Source organism: Pelodiscus sinensis, chromosome 19, assembly GCF_049634645.1.
Source record: "Pelodiscus sinensis isolate JC-2024 chromosome 19, ASM4963464v1, whole genome shotgun sequence".
Classification (NCBI taxonomy): domain Eukaryota; kingdom Metazoa; phylum Chordata; order Testudines; family Trionychidae; genus Pelodiscus; species Pelodiscus sinensis.
In genome coordinates, this window is record NC_134729.1 from 14438338 (window position 1) to 14454151 (window position 15814).

At 46.9% G+C, this 15814-nt stretch overlaps 1 protein-coding gene across 1 annotated transcript in view; it reads left to right on the plus strand.

Annotated features, from left to right (window-relative positions):
- The first annotated feature begins 5744 nt into the window (after positions 1 to 5744).
- PBX4 (PBX homeobox 4) overlaps positions 5745 to 15814 on the plus strand; it is a 34547-nt gene continuing 24477 nt past the window's right edge. Inside the window, exons 1-2 of the mRNA XM_075902472.1 lie at positions 5745 to 6078; positions 13449 to 13522. Of these exons, the coding sequence (XP_075758587.1) occupies positions 5858 to 6078; positions 13449 to 13522 (295 nt within the window). The 5' untranslated portion in view covers positions 5745 to 5857. The remainder of the gene's footprint in view (positions 6079 to 13448; positions 13523 to 15814) is intronic.

Consider the following 15814-nt stretch of genomic DNA (forward strand, 5'->3'; position numbering starts at 1 on the left):
ATTCGTTGGGGGCCATAAAAGATAGATATTGCCAAATTACCTGTGGGGCCGTATTAAACCGGAACACGGGCCGCAATTGGCCCGCGGGCCGGACTTTGGACATGCCTGGGTTAGGGTGATGCCATTGCTTACCGCTTGCAGTTAGCCAGTGGGGACTGCAGCAGCCTCCCACCTGCTGTAGACAGAGGGCAGCTCCAGCCCAGTGGGGCCCATTGTGGGCAGGGGCCCTCCACACCAGCTGGAGCAACCCCCACCTGTGGTGAGCCCAGCCCAGTGTGCTGCAGGCAGCAGCACTCTGGCCTGGCTGCACTGGGCCCCCTGCCCGTTCTGCTTAAGCAGTTAATGGGTTAAACATAATGTTTAACTGGTTAACTGATTATATGAGATTTTACATCCCTAACAGACAATTGGCAGGCAAGTAGACGTTTTGTAACACAGGCATCAATAAAGCAGTGTCCGATCCAAACAGAGCACTGGGGGAAGCCATTGGCAACCCAAGCTTCCTATCGATTATAAGTAGAACAGTGTAAAGGAGGGGAGAAAGAACAAGCTTTTCTGTCTCTCAGCATCAATATAGACTGGTCCAACCACTGCACAGAAGACTAAAAAAACCCAAAACACTAAATTTGAGGCTCAGATGGATTGTGAGTGTTACTGGGGTTATTGTGAGCCCTGGAGATCTAAAGCGTCAGTCAGTTCAATCAAGAAATGCACCAATACTAATAGAAGGTAGTGCTCTGCTTGGAAACAAGATTTCATGGAAGCCAGCAGCGTTCTGGGCACTCACAGATGTGTATGTATTTGCTGATACCAGCAGGTTCTTTGACCGTTTCTACAGACAAAACCTGGCAGCCTATTTTTTTGACACAAGAACTGTTCCTAGTAAGTGCAGTGTTAGTCTTGTTTCGACTGAATGTATATTGATTCTGGCTGCATAGGTGTGTGCAAATGCTTACAATCAACATTCCCTCTCCTGTTTTCCACCCATGGAATAAATGTTATGTGCACCAAAACGTGTGATTGTGCACCACCAGTAGAAACACAAACCTAGCTGTGGGCACGCTGCTAATGTGCAGGTGGCATGGGAATCTCTCTTGAGTGGCCACATAAGCGCACAGCTTACAGGGAACACTGCTAGTTCATGTAAGAAGCACTCTGGGAATAACTCTCATCCTATCCCAAATATAGCATTTTCTTGTTCATTTCATCAGTTTCTGTAGATGGAAGGCTTTCTTTTCTACATCAGAGCTGCAGTCTAGAGCCCTAACCACTAGACCATCCTTTTGTTCTATAACAAAACTTGGTCAGTTGTAAATCCTCTAAGAGGTGGGATTCTCTGTCTTCTTCCTTGGGTAATCGTCCTGTTGCAATATATAGGTAAGCTGTAAGGATGTTATTTCTGCACTAAAACCCTCACTGTACAAAACAAAGATAAAGTCATGCAAGCGCTGTAGGAATGGGACCATGTAGCATCCTGTATATGGGTACAGATATTGAAGTGGGAACAATTCAAGTGGCAAAACGAACGGAGCAGTAGTTCCCACAACTCTATGAACTTGTGTGCCAGTCCCAGATAAAGTGTTTTGTTGAAACATGTCCTGCTTGGTCAGGGGAAATGTGTACGCAGGTTTCAGGGTTCTTGATAACAAATTCATGCACCAGAGATTACTCTTAGCTTCATTGTTACACTGTTAGGGCATATCCTGCTAGGAGGGCATGGTAGTGAAGATTGCTTTCTATAGAGAGAAGCATTGTAGCATCTTCTGGAGCTGGGGTTACCAAGGGTCAAACCTTGACTTCAACAACAGAGAATGCAACTTGTGAACTCAGGCTCCCAGAGACACTAATGCAAAAATAAATACATCTTGGCCATCATTCAGACTACACAGAAAAGCAGTTGAATAAGGGCATATTATCTTATTTGGTCAATGCCCAAAAAATGCACAGTATTTTGTGTATAAAATACTTGGATTCTGCCCTAATCTTGCAGCTGAGGAAAGAAACATGTAATTGGCCAGATTTACAAAAATATTCAGCCCTGCCAATCCCCCTGAGCAGACTGGAGAATTCCCCATTTCCCATATACTGAACAAAGGGTTTGGAGCAGTTTTTAAAAAGCTGGTTGCTAGAACATGGGCTGCAAAAGGAAGAATAGAATTTTAAGAGAGAATTGAAAAAATGATGGTGGTCGTGTGGAGCTGTGCTGGGAGTGAGTTGATGGTGCAGCAGTCTGTACCGGTGGAGCAGAAGTGGAGAGGTCCAAGCATATAAATGACTGGGGTGGGGGAAAAAATGAGTAAATGAGCTTAGATGAGATCTTTTACTAGACTGACTTCCGTTAGTAAGAAACGCTTTGGGCTGCACAGAGCTCTGCTTCAGGTTTGGCAAAAGTATGGTTGGGACATTAGTATCTTCATCAAACCTGAAAAGCTTTGTGTTGCTTGAAAGCTTCTCACTTTCCAATAAAAGATCCTACCTCCCCAGCCTTGTCTGTAAATCAAGTAATTCACCCTGAAGCATTGCTAAATGGAACATGGGTCCCTATCCTGCTTCCCCACTGAAATCAGCAGAAAAATTGGATGTCAATAGAAGCAAAATTGCTTTTCTGATTACTAAATGGTATCACAATTTTTTTTGGTTTTCTACAGCTACGTCTGGTGAAGGAGGTTGAGGCTTATGAGTATTAATAGCTGAAGTTGCTCATAAACATAAATGGCAACGAGGCACTCAGCGCACAAAAATCCATTTTCATCCCATTAACAAGATTTCTCTTTGACAATAAAAAGTCATGGCTTGGGAGGCTAGTGTAAGAATGTCGCTGTTGTTGAACTGTTAAAGCTACAGCCATGCAGTTATTGCTGAGCTCAGGTCTCTCCACACAATGACAGGAAGGCCTGACAAGTTACTGGGCTTGTCATTTCTAATAGCTTTTGCTCATAGATACTTGTGAGTTTGCTACAGCAAGAGAAAATGCAATTTCATGTTGACACAGCACAATTCCATTAGCTGAACAATTGCCCTTATGCAGCAGTTACTCTGTACAGAAAATCCCCAGAGAAAAGCTCCATATCATTTCTCAGCATATTCACCATTTGGCATCTTGAATATGATGATTGTCTAGGAGTAAAGCAGGAACCGTTTGCTTTGTGTTTGTTTTGCTGAAGAGGCACAGATGCTGACACTACAGGTTGCACCTCCATAGACTGGTCCAGGCGGGTAAAGCTTGTATACTGTAGAACCTGCCGCATGTGTCTCTGCTAGGCTTTGTTAACGTTTTACACCCCTAGTTCTGGGGAGTAGTGGAGTGCAGTTAGTGGGCGGGTGGGGAAAGCCCTGGGGGCAGAGGGGAGCTGATTGTGGAAGGACAGGTGGGGAACAGGCTGTGGGGGCAGTAGTGGGGGGTTGGGTTGTGGAGGAGCAGGGGGACAGGTGGAGGGGTCAGGTCGTGGATGGGTGGGGGGGGAGAGCAGGCTGTGGGGGGGAAGTGGTGGGGGATCAGATTGTGGAGGGGCAGAGGGACAGGTGGCGAGTAGGCTGGGGGGCAGTGGAGGGGGGGTAGAGTTGTGGAGAGGCAGGTGGGGAGCAGGCTGGGGGGCAGTGGTGGGGGAACAGGTGGGGGTCAGGCTGTGGATGGGCAGGGGGACAGATGGGGGTCAGATTGCGGAGGGGCAGGGAGGTGGGTGGAAAGCAGGTGGAGGGGGTCGGGTTGTGGGGAGCAGACTGGGGGATAGATGGGGGTCTGGTTGTGGGGGGGCGGGTGGGAAGCAGACTGTGTGGGTTGGGTTGTGGGGGGGGGTGTGGGGAGCAGACGGTGGGATTTGGGTTGTGGGGGAGTGGGTGGGAAGCAGGCGGTGGGGGGTCAGGCTGCGGGGAGCAGGCTGTGGGATAGATGGGGGGCGGGTTCTGGGGGGGTGGGTGGGGGTCGGGCTGTGGGGAGCAGGCTGTGGGATAGATGGGGGTCGGGTTGTGGGGAGCAGGCTGTGGGATAGATGGGGGTCAGGTTGTGGGGGGGTGGGTGGGGAGCAGGTGGTGGGGGTCGGGCTTTGGGGAGCAGGCTGTGGGACAGATGGGGGTCGGGTTGTGGGGGGGCAGTGGGGAGCAGGCTGTGGGATAGATGGGGGTCAGGTTGTGGGGGGTGGGTGGGGAGCAGTGGGGAGCAGGCTGGGGGATAGATGGGGGTCGGGTTGTGGGGGGGCGAGTGGGGAGCAGGCTGGGGGATAGATGGGGGTCGGGTTGTGGGGGGGCGGGTGGGGAGCAGGCTGGGGGATAGATGGGGGTCAGGTTGTGGGGGGGCGATTGGGAAGCAGGCTGGGGGATAGATGGGGGTCGGATTGTGGGGGGAGGGTGGGGAGCAGGCTGGGGGATAGATGGGGGCGGGTAGTGGGGGGCAGTGGGGAGGAGGCTGGGGGATAGATGGGGCGGGTTGTGGGGGGCAGTGGGGGGCAGGCTGGGGGATAGATGGGGCGGGTTGTGGGGGGCAGTGGGGGGCAGGCTGGGGGATAGATGTGGGTCGGGTTGTGGGGGGCAGTGGGGGGCAGGCTGGGGGATAGATGGGGGTCAGGTTGTGGGGGGGAGTGGGGGGCAGGCTGTGGGATAGATGGGGCGGGTTGTGGGGGGGCAGTGGGGAGCAGGCTGGGGGATAGATGGGGGCGGGTTGTGGGGGGGCAGTGGGGAGCAGGCTGGGGGATAGATGGGGCGGGTTGTGGGGGGGCAGTGGGGAGCAGGCTGGGGGATAGATGGGGGGTTGTGGGGGGGCAGTGGGGAGCAGGCTGGGGGATAGATGGGGGCGGGTTGTGGGGGTCGGGTGGGGAGCAGGCTGGGGGATAGATGGGGCGGGTTGTGGGGGGGCAGTGGGGAGCAGGCTGGGGGATAGATGGGGCGGGTTGTGGGGGGGCAGTGGGGAGCAGGCTGGGGGATAGATGGGGCGGGTTGTGGGGGGGCAGTGGGGAGCAGGCTGGGGGATAGATGGGGGCGGGTTGTGGGGGGGCAGTGGGGGCAGGCTGGGGGATAGATGGGGGCGGGTTGTGGGGGGCAGTGGGGAGCAGGCTGGGGGATAGATGGGGGCGGGTTGTGGGGGGCAGTGGGGAGCAGGCTGGGGGATAGATGGGGGCGGGTTGTGGGGGGCAGTGGGGAGCAGGCTGGGGGATAGATGGGGGCGGGTTGTGGGGGGGCAGTGGGGGCAGGCTGGGGGATAGATGGGGGCGGGTTGTGGGGGGCAGTGGGGAGCAGGCTGGGGGATAGATGGGGCGGGTTGTGGGGGGGCAGTGGGGAGCAGGCTGGGGGATAGATGGGGGCGGGTTGTGGGGGGCAGTGGGGGCAGGCTGGGGGATAGATGGGGGCGGGTTGTGGGGGGGCAGTGGGGGGCAGGCTGGGAGATAGATGGGGGCGGGTTGTGGGGGGGCAGGCTGGGGGATAGATGGGGGCGGGTTGTGGGGGGGCAGTGGGGGGCAGGCTGGGGGATAGATGGGGGCGGGTTGTGGGGGGTAGTGGGGGGCAGGCTGGGGGATAGATGGGGCGGGTTGTGGGGGGACAGTGGGGGGCAGGCTGGGGGATAGATGGGGGCGGGGGGGGAGCAGGCGGTGGGGGGGGCGGAGGGAGGGGCAGGCTGCTCCGAGGTCGGGGCCCCGCCCCGGGCAAAGTGAAGGGGCGGGGCCAGCAGGGGGCGGGGCCGGCGGAGCACGGCAGGTCGCGTCGGGCCGGCAGGGGGCGGCGTTGGCTACGTCGCGGCGGCCGCACGCTGGGGGCGTGGCCGGCGGGGGGCGGGGCCGCGCGGCGCTGGGCTGCGGCCTGTTGTGTGAGGCGCTCGGGCCCTCCCGGGAGCCCGCTCGAGGCTGCTCCGGCCCCGCCCCGCCCCGCCATGGAGGACCCGTCCCGGCTGCTGGCGGCGGCGCACGGCGCGGGGGTCCCCCTGCCCGGGGGCATCCCGCCGCCTCCCTCCGCCGGGGACCCGGCCGCCGCCGCCCCGCCGCCGCACCGGCTGCAGCCGGGCCCGCCGCCCGCCGGGCCCCAGGACACCGGGGACATCCTGCAGCAGATCATGGCCATCACCGACCAGAGCCTGGACGAGGCGCAGGCCAGGTGCGGGGGGGCCCGGGGCGGGGGTCCGGGGGCCCGGGGGCGGGGCGGCGGGAATACGGGGGCGGGGGCCCGGTGGCGGCGGGGCGGGGGTTCGGGGGCCCGGGGGCGGGGCGGCGGGAATACGGGCCCGGGGGCGGGAATACGGGGGGGGGCGGGGAGGGGCCCGGAGGGTCCCGCGCTCTCGGGGCTCGCTGGCGCGAGGCCGGCGGGCCGCGCTGGGTGCTGGCTGGCTCGGGCTGTCAGCGGGCGGCCCGCAGGACCCGGCCCCGGCCGCTCCTGCCCCATTGCGCGGGCGGGCGGGCGGGCTCGGGGCCTGTCCTGGAGCGGCGCGGGGCCCGGCCGTGGGGCGAGCCTGGGCTGTGGGCTCGCTGACGGGACTGTCGCGTGTCCTCAGTCCCACCCCCTGGAGGCTGAAGGCCCCGCAGTCCGGTCAGCTGTCAGACAAACTTCTCGGGCTGTTTCCTGCGTGGGTCGCCGCTGCCCTCCCTGGAGCGGTCCCGTCTCATGGATGGAGCAGTCTGGTTCTATTATCCTCTCTTTCTGGGGCAGGAGCAGTTAGGTGATGGAGGTTTTCTATGATCTAGACGCTTATCTAAGAATCCAATTGAGATCAATTTATTTCGCATAGGTTACTTACTGAAGTCAGCTAACAGGAATATCTTTGACTCGCTAGTTGTAATGGCACTAGTGACCTAAAGGTCCAAAGTTCTATATTCACTTTTATTTTTCTGAGCCATTCCTTTTTTTTTTCAGCTGCTCTTAAAGGTTTTGGGGATGTAGATTTAATTTTTGAATGCCTCACTTGCTAGATCTGCTCAGGGGAAAATTTTAACTAGACTTTATCATCACCCCAGTAGAAATAAGTGTGGAGGCTTTCAGTGTGGGAGATGAACAGTTACTTTGTATGTTTGTGGAGAGATTCTGTATCTTTGTCCCATTCATAACAGACTGTGGTACTGTTTAACACTTGCATATGGTTCCCTAGAGGTTAGTTGATTTAATTATTTTTACAAGCTATGTTTTAATTGAGGATGGGTGCATTTTCATTTTACTACTGGAGATTGGAGTTCAGATCATAGCTCCAGTCACAAGAGAAAATGTTTTCTGCCTCTTGCATAACTTCTGGGTGATTTGGCTTAGGAGTAGAATAATGGCAAGATTGTAAAAGCAGGTCAGGATTTAAGTGTCTGGTAGAGTACTATTTTCTTCCACTATTTGATCTGAGGAAGTGGGTCTGGCCCAGGAAAGCTCATCATCTAATAAACCATCTTGTTAGTCTTTAAAAGTGCTACATTGTCCTGCATTTTGCTTCAGCTACCCCAGACTAACACGGCTACATTTCTATCACTATGGTAGAGTACTGTGTGTTTTGTAGGGAGAGGGGCATGTGCACTGCACACAGGAACTAAATGGCAGATGACATTTCAGGTGTAAGGTGCTTTGACAGAGCTATGTGTGAGCAGTTTTCACAGCACCTGATTCCATTATGTCTTTATTACCCATTTAAAGAAAAAAGCCTCCCTGAGTACATTGTCTTTTGTGCATATTGTACTCTCTTGTGATCTTCCAGGGGATGTAACTAATTTCAGTGAATAACATTCGTTAAGAGATGTATCTGGCTTATAAAATTAGCAAAATAAACACCCATGCATCAGGTTTCAGACAGTGATTTGTGACTTTGGTTAGGTGTTTGGATGGCTTCACTATAAATTACTTATGTACTCTGAAAAGTTTATTTATCCTGACATTTAAGTTTTGTACTAGGAAAACTACCTGTTGGTGTCAGCAGCTGAATTGGAGCTGGAAATGGTTTAACTTGCAAATATAAGCAATGGCACCTCGTGGTCTGCATTGTTTCAGAAATGGTAGAGCAGATTTTAACTACACTTTTGGAAACTATAATGAAAATGATTTATCTAAGTACACAGAATTACTGAAAATAAATCCCAGGCCCATAAATGTGTCTGGAATGATCTGAAGATAAGCAAAATTGTAGCTGCGCATTCCTACCATATAACTCTTGAGTTAAAAAATGATCTTGGAGTCTCCTAGGAGAGAGTTTGTGGTAAACTTGGTTTTGTATACTGCATTTACTGAGTAAAGATATTGTTTTATGTATTTTTCAAATGATAGTTTGGACTACTTTGAGTGAGAGGGATTCTTCGGAAGTGCTCGTCTGTGTTCCCCTGACTCTAAATCAGTCTCGAAGTGTGGTGCAGTGGGGGTGCTGTCTGCTCTGTAGCCTGGGGTCCCCCTGCGCTGTGATATGAGATTCTCACTGACTTTCCCAAATGTGGATTAACTCAGACACCTAGGCTCAGCCTCCCAGGGAGAGAGACAAAGGGAGGAAGGCGGAGACCAGCACCTGGCTGGGGGGCAGGGCCTGGGAGGGAGGCAGTGGCTGTCAGGGAAGCATGAAGAGAAGAGGCTAAGCTGGAGCCATGGACCCCTAACCCTAGGGCGGAGGCATCCTGGCCCTGGTCCCTGTAGCCACATCACATATGTGCTGTGCTGTATCCTGAAGGAACAATAAACCTCTTTCTATTCTACGACTGGCGGAGTCTGTTCTTACTGCTACGGGGGTGCAGGAATGGGGGAACCCCGACTGCGTCATCACAGAGGGGTAGCTGCATTAGTGTGTATCTGCCAAAACGATGAGTCCTATGGCACCTTAAAGACTAAAAGATTTATTTGGGCATAAGCTTTTGTGGGTAAAAACCATTTTATGGAATGCATGTCTCCATGCATCTGATGAAGTGGTGGTGGTGGTGTGTGTGTGTTTACCACAAAAGCTTATAGACAAATAGGTTTCTCTTTCAGGTGCCATAGGATTCCTAGTTTTTTCTGAAACAGTGATGGGCAACTTGCGGCCCAAGGGCCACATGTGGGACATTGGGGTTTTGTGTGTGGCCTGCAAGACTGTTTGTTTACCTTTGTCCACATGCAGGATTGCTGGATTCAATGGGTTTCTGTCCGTGTAACTATTTTCCTACTGATATTACTAAAGTGACACATGTAAAGCCAGGGCATATGAAATGAGGTGCGTGCTGATTGCATGCAACATTGACTGACGGAGAGCGCCTCTGCATCCAATCAAAGCACTGCTACAGTTTAATTTGTGCACACTGCAAATTCAGGGTATGCAAGCACAATTAGCAAAAGTATCCTATCCTGGGAGACCATCTTGGTTATGATAATCTTATGGCCCACTGACAGGGAGTGCCACTCATGTGACCCACACACTAGTCTAGGTTGCTCATTGCTGCTCTAAAATAATGCATGTTAAAATGAAAAACATTACTGAAGAGGATGCTATTACTATTTCAAATGTACATGTTTTCCAGTACCCGTGGTGGTATGAGCCATACCCTAACATGCTTGCTGTCCTCAGCAGTCACTGTAACACACAATTAAAGCTCTTTATTGCTACTGTATAGTAAATACATGCACAGTGTAATGTATGTCACATAAGACACTGTAGTTCTGTTGGATTTTCAAAACTTACCTGCAGGAGAGCTGAACAATTTGTTTTGCCTGTGAAAAATAATTAAATTACGGGATCCTAGTGCTTTTTGTGTGGGCTGAAGTGCTTTAGCTATTTTCACTGTTTTTAGAAAACAAAAACTTCAGAAAAAATGTTAATTTTTAAGCACAAAGTTTTTGAAGGCTTAAATTTTATAAAAATGCCCTTTAATGTGAGATTGTGCATGCACAAAATAGGTTCTTGCATTATAGACAATAATGGGTCCATTTGTGCAGTTTACTTGCAAACTGAAAATTTTGTTAAGCAAGCCTACAAGTCATTGTGTAGAAAGCAAAACCACGTTCCTCAAAAGCCAGTGTGTAACCACTCCAGTAGCACATATGCGGTCAAGGATGTTTGTTTGTTGTTCTGCTTTACCTACCTGCAAGATGGCTTAGCCATGATTTAGCTCCAGATGTGGTGTTTGCTTGAGTTTAATTTTACTCAGTATTCAAAAAACCTGCATATTGTACTGTACTGGGTTTCAGACTCTCATAACTTCATTGGGGCCTCTGAGTTTCAGAACCTTTAGTGTTTATATTCTAAGTTTTAGATTGCAAGTTAAAAACTGAAGAGCTGAAGGTTTTATTTAAAATTTATCTGCCAAAAATTACATTAATATTGGTATCAAATGGGTTCCTTAATTGTATCCTTCTATACAAGAATAAATATTGGCCATATTAGCTATGTAACAACTTCTGGAGAGCTTATTTCTGAGAACCTACAGCACATCTAGCTTCCTTAATGTGTAAATCAGTATTTTTAGGTCTGTTTTTAAGAGAGCTGGGTTTTAAGGCCTGGAGTTGGTGGTTTTGTCATCCAACAAGGACAATAGAACCCACTTGGCTTTCTTTTCAGCTGCCTTTGTTCTCAGGCTGCTTGCCTATGGGTAGCTATTGATCTACTTAGCTGATAGTGTGCATTATACCGTCCTTGACTCCATGTATTGAAGTAAGTCAGTGGACTTCAACTTGTGCTGTTTTGCTTAATTCTTATATTCTATTTGAATATTTGTGCAAGGCTTTCAGCTGACTGTCGTAAATGTTATTGATGAGGTCTTGTAAGAAAATTGCGTGTTTTTAACCCCTTGCCAATAGCTGGCATGTCGCTATATAAGGAATAACAGGATGATCTCTCTTTAATAAAGAAAGCATCTAAAAAGGGGGGCTACTTCTGGTTTGGAACATACTTTAAACATTCTTTTCACCACAACCTCAGGTGATGACTTTTTTGTTATTTTAAAATTATTTAGTTAAATGCACAAATGGCAGGAACCTAACTTCCAGTGCAAGACAGATGCCTGGTTGCCATTTTGTCCCTTTAAAAATCTTCCCCAGAGAAATGTGTGTGTGTTTATTTAACCGAGTGAGGATGATGGTTCACAGTTTGTCTAGCAACCAAGATGGAATGGCAGGTACATATTTGACTATAGCTGAGAATTGGCATCATTTTTTGGGGGTGAGTTGTACCATAGCTGATGTCCTTGCTGTCTCTTCAGAGAAGTACTATGGTACATGAGATTTTCAAGTAGTAAGTATTCATCTGTGTATTGTGATCCTACAACAAATGTCTGGACAACAAAAATGAATATACCATAGCTGCATGAACAGTTGGCCAAGCTTATTTTTAAGGCTTCTTGAGAGACTGAAATAAAACTTAATGCCTTCTGTGACTAGAGGAGAGACCAGCTTGAGATGGTAATGAAAGAGCTTCTCCATTGGTAGGGAGGAAAGCACAAATTACTTGCCACGTAAGAAAAAAGGCAAAGGAATTCATTTCAGCGTTCATGTATATTTTGATAGAGAGCTTTATTTTTGCTGATGCAGAGTATATCTCATTAGGATGTTTGAAAACTCCTTTTGTAGTTTCTCTCAAGCTTCGTAGGATATACAGGCATATGAAGAGTGTACATAAGTAAAAGTAAAGGATTACAAAATTCTTTCATATGTTTTCACTTTTTATAGTAATCACTTGAAAGTATGAAACTTGCCAGCATAACTCCCCTGCATATGTTGGTGTACACAAGATTATAATGTTAGTCCCAAATGTAGTAAAACGTGAAAATACTTAACTTGTGCAACATATCTTGGCTGCTGTTTTAATAGTTTTAAATTAAATACGTTTTAGATATTGCACTTGCCACTCAGTTTCTTAACAATTTTGGTGGATTTATGCTCGCATGTTCTGCTTTCTAAAATGTCTTGTGAATGGCCTACAGATACTGGGAAAACTGACTATGCAGTGAATGTGACCGTTTATGCAGATTCTGTCAAACAGGAATAAAAGCATTGACAGAATAGAAATGTTGTAATGTAGTTTTAGTACATTCAAATAGATTTTAAAACTTTTTTGATGGAACTGTTCCTTTAAGTTGGCCATGTCCCCTTAAATGATTAGCAGCTTTCTGTAAAACACAGATTATTTACATAGATGACTCCTAGAGATTTGTATAAAATTAATTTCCATTGCATATGCAAAAGGAATCCTTTCCAATTTAAAATAATACCCATCCAACAAAAAAATGGCACTAACAAGACATTTTTGCCTGTCCTCTTCCGGATTAGTTTGTATTTTATATCTTTTTATCATACCTTTCATCTGTTTGTCATGTCAATTGAAAGCTATTTGAGGCAACTACTGCATCTTCCTGTGACCAGTGCCTGTTGGGCATTACTGAACTACAAATAAGAAATAATTCTGGAGTGGTATCTTATCCAGCGGGCACAATGAAATAAAGAGGTCATTGTTTACTCATGGCTAGTGGTGTAATTTAATGTATTCTCTCTTTCCACAAGCATAACATACGTATTAATCTCCACCCCCCCATAATTTGTTTGGATAAACAAGGACAAAAAATTAGGCAGTGTCTGTCTCAATCATTGGAAGTATCATGCTTGTAGAAAAGGAGAATGTTTTTTAGTTGTTTGGAAAATTAGATAAACATTCTAGTGGGGCTCGAGCTACAGTTGTCAACTTTTCTATTGTAAACCCCTTTCTTTGACACAACTATATTGGGGCATCAAGGTAAGGTGTAGTCCATTATATGCAAATAATGCTTTTTAATATATTCACAGCAAAACTAACTGCTCTAAAGAATCAGTTAATATATACTAGGATTTCATCCTAAGGATGCAGTCAAATACATTCTGCATGATATTCCACATTATGAATTTATAGCAAGTTATGTATGATGTAGTTTCAGGCACTAGGTCCTTCTGCATGCAAAGAGGTGTCCCTTAACAGACAGCCAGACTCATTATGGCCAGCCTCTCCTTAAAAAGTATCTCTACCTTTTGTTCCTCTTGCAGAGACATCCTGACAATCCTCTAGGTGCTGTTTCTTCCATTTCTGTTCTAGGATGGTCTCCTTTTGTTAGGAAACTGATACTTGTTTTGAGTTTGATTAAACTAAAAGAAATTATATTTGATTTGATCAATGGTAATTGAGTTCTGTTTTGTGTTTAATGTTCAGAATCTGTATAATGTAAAAATGAGAGTGTCTTTCATTTTAGATGGACTGCTTTGTTGGAGCAAGTGGAAGAATAGTAATTCAGAAAGCAAGCCTTTGTTGACTACATCATATGAATTATACTTTTGGCAGAGTTTAACTTCTGTTTTTCTTCTGTCAACTACAAGCAATTAAGTATTTCGAGGCTATAAATTATTCTGGCGTAGAGTTCTGATTGCAATCTTGAGTGACTGTGAGATCAGAATTTCCAAATGTGTGTAAATCTTGTGCTGTGATGTGCTCGTTTTTACAAATACACGGAATCAGTTCTTTATAAACCTTGCACTCTGCGTCTTCCCCCTTCCATTTGGCATTCATTTTTTCTTTCTCTCCTTTTCAGAAAACATGCCTTGAATTGCCACAGAATGAAGCCAGCTCTTTTCAGCGTGCTGTGTGAGATCAAGGAAAAAACAGGTGTGTTGATGGAATTTTCGGAAAGTTGGGTGTCAGAAATGAACAGCTCCTGGGTCAAGTGCAGTTGAGAGAAGCTGTAAAAATAATTTGCTCAATCAAGGCCTAAGGCTTAGTGGTGATTTCTTGTCTCATACTTCCGTAGGTTGCATATTATTTGTAGCTTGCTTCCAAGAGTGCCCTGGTTTGAGAGAAACAATACTGCTCACTGCTTCTGACTTGAAAAACAAAATGTAAACATTACAATTATAATCTGAGTAGACATGGGTAGACACAAAGGGGTGACAACCAGATAACCAGTGTCTTTAACAGTATGTTGGCCATGTCATGCTATTCCTTGAAAGGAAATGTTTCCAAAATTGTGGAGGGACTGAGATTAACATTAGAAAACTGACTAGACCACAAAAAGGAGAGGCAGCAGAAAGATGGGGAAAAGACAAAAGCAGCAGGAAATTGAGTTGACAGGTGGCTTATGCGATTTATTTTCTTTGTGAGTGGGATTGTTAGGAGCAAATGGATTTTGATTGGTCACCCAGTGTATCAGTTGCTCAACTATAAACAACTGGGCACCAATTTCTGGATGTGTTGTTGTGCTTTGTTGTGTAAACTTTTGAGCTTACTGCATTAGGATGCTGTATTAAAGGATAGTTACTTGTAGAACCTGTTTAACCAGAGGAAATGTGATTATTATATAGGTTGCTTAATATAATATGCTAAAACTGCCCTGGATATGGAATCTTTTCTGAAAAAATAGCTTGTAATTTTCTCATCTAATTTTTGTACCATATTTCCAAACTAAAGGACATCTAGTTTTATCCTCAGTGATGTCTTTAGCATCACACAGTGCCTTTGATGCCAAATGAAATGCAATACACTCATACTTTTGTGTGAAAAGAATATATGGCTGGCATATTTGAAATTCCTGTGGCCTTAATTTTCTTTAGTTGAGGAAAATGTTATAGGGATAGAAATGTGAACTGGTATGCTATAGTCTCTTATGTCTGTTTATAGTATATGGTTTTCTTTCCATTGAGCCAGGGCTAACCTTATGGCTGCTAAAAGGAAACAAATCCAAGTGCCGCAACACACTTTAAATTTTTTTTCCATCTTGGGATTTGTTTGCTCTGTTTCAACCTGGAAGTTGAACTTCTATTTGACTTAAACATATTTGTAAAAAGAGATACAATACCTTGGTAACGCTGGATTTGTTTTGGTCTCATAGGTTTTTGAATGTCTGATGGCCTGTCTGTTCCTTATTTAAATTATGGAGAGCAGATGTTATGGCTTCAAGCAGATAAAAGCCTGGACATACTGTAGCATAAGGTTTAGGCTTTCTTTGTGACCCAGGCACACAAGCTTCCTTTTAGCTCTGAATCAGTTTAAAACACGTTTGGCCCCCAAACCTCTCTCTCACATTCCCTTTGTTAGTGTGCCAGTGTAACTGACAATAGCTCAGGATAAGCCATGTGCCCCTCCATTGAGTGGCCAGCTGGAAAGCCGAAAAATCCTGCTCACAAAGTGTGGGTTTTTTTTTTTTTTAAATAGTGGTACAAGTGTCTTATTCTTATTTGTCACTTAAAATGGATTTGTCCCAATCTGGCCTTCTCTCAAACTACAGTTTGAACTCTTGAGTTATAAACTTCTAAAATTATATTTTTGGATTATATTGGATTATATGTTTGTAGAATGACAGTTTTATTTATATACTTCACTGGGATAAATAGTGACATAGATGTTTCACTTGCACGCGTGTCCCAGATACACACACTCCATCTTCATTTACTGACAGTGCATCTTAACCCACGCAATGTATGGGGGGGGTGGATGCTGCCTTGAGGAGCACAGCAACTCATTACTCCACTGAAGTCCATACTGGCCTCCTTCACAGTAACACTGTTTTTTGAGAACTTGCAAAGGTGCTATTCTATCTTTAGAATATTTTAAAAACCCGGTTGCACATAAATCTGTCTAGTATACTCTCCCCTTGATGACCATGACAGCTGAACGTCAGATGCTTGCCTCCAGAAAGCCATGCTTGTCCAAAAATAAAAGCTGTTTATAACTTTGAAGAGCCAGGTGTGCATGATCTCAAAATAAAAAAGGAGTCATATAAAAAATGGAAACTAGGACAACTAACAAAGGATGAATATAGGCAAGCAACACGGGAATGCAGGGGCAAGATTAGAAAGGCAAAGGCACAAAATGAGATCAAACTAGCTACAGGCATAAAGGGAAACAAGAAGACCTTTTATAAATACATTAAAAGCAAGAGGAAGACCAAGGACAGGGTAGGCC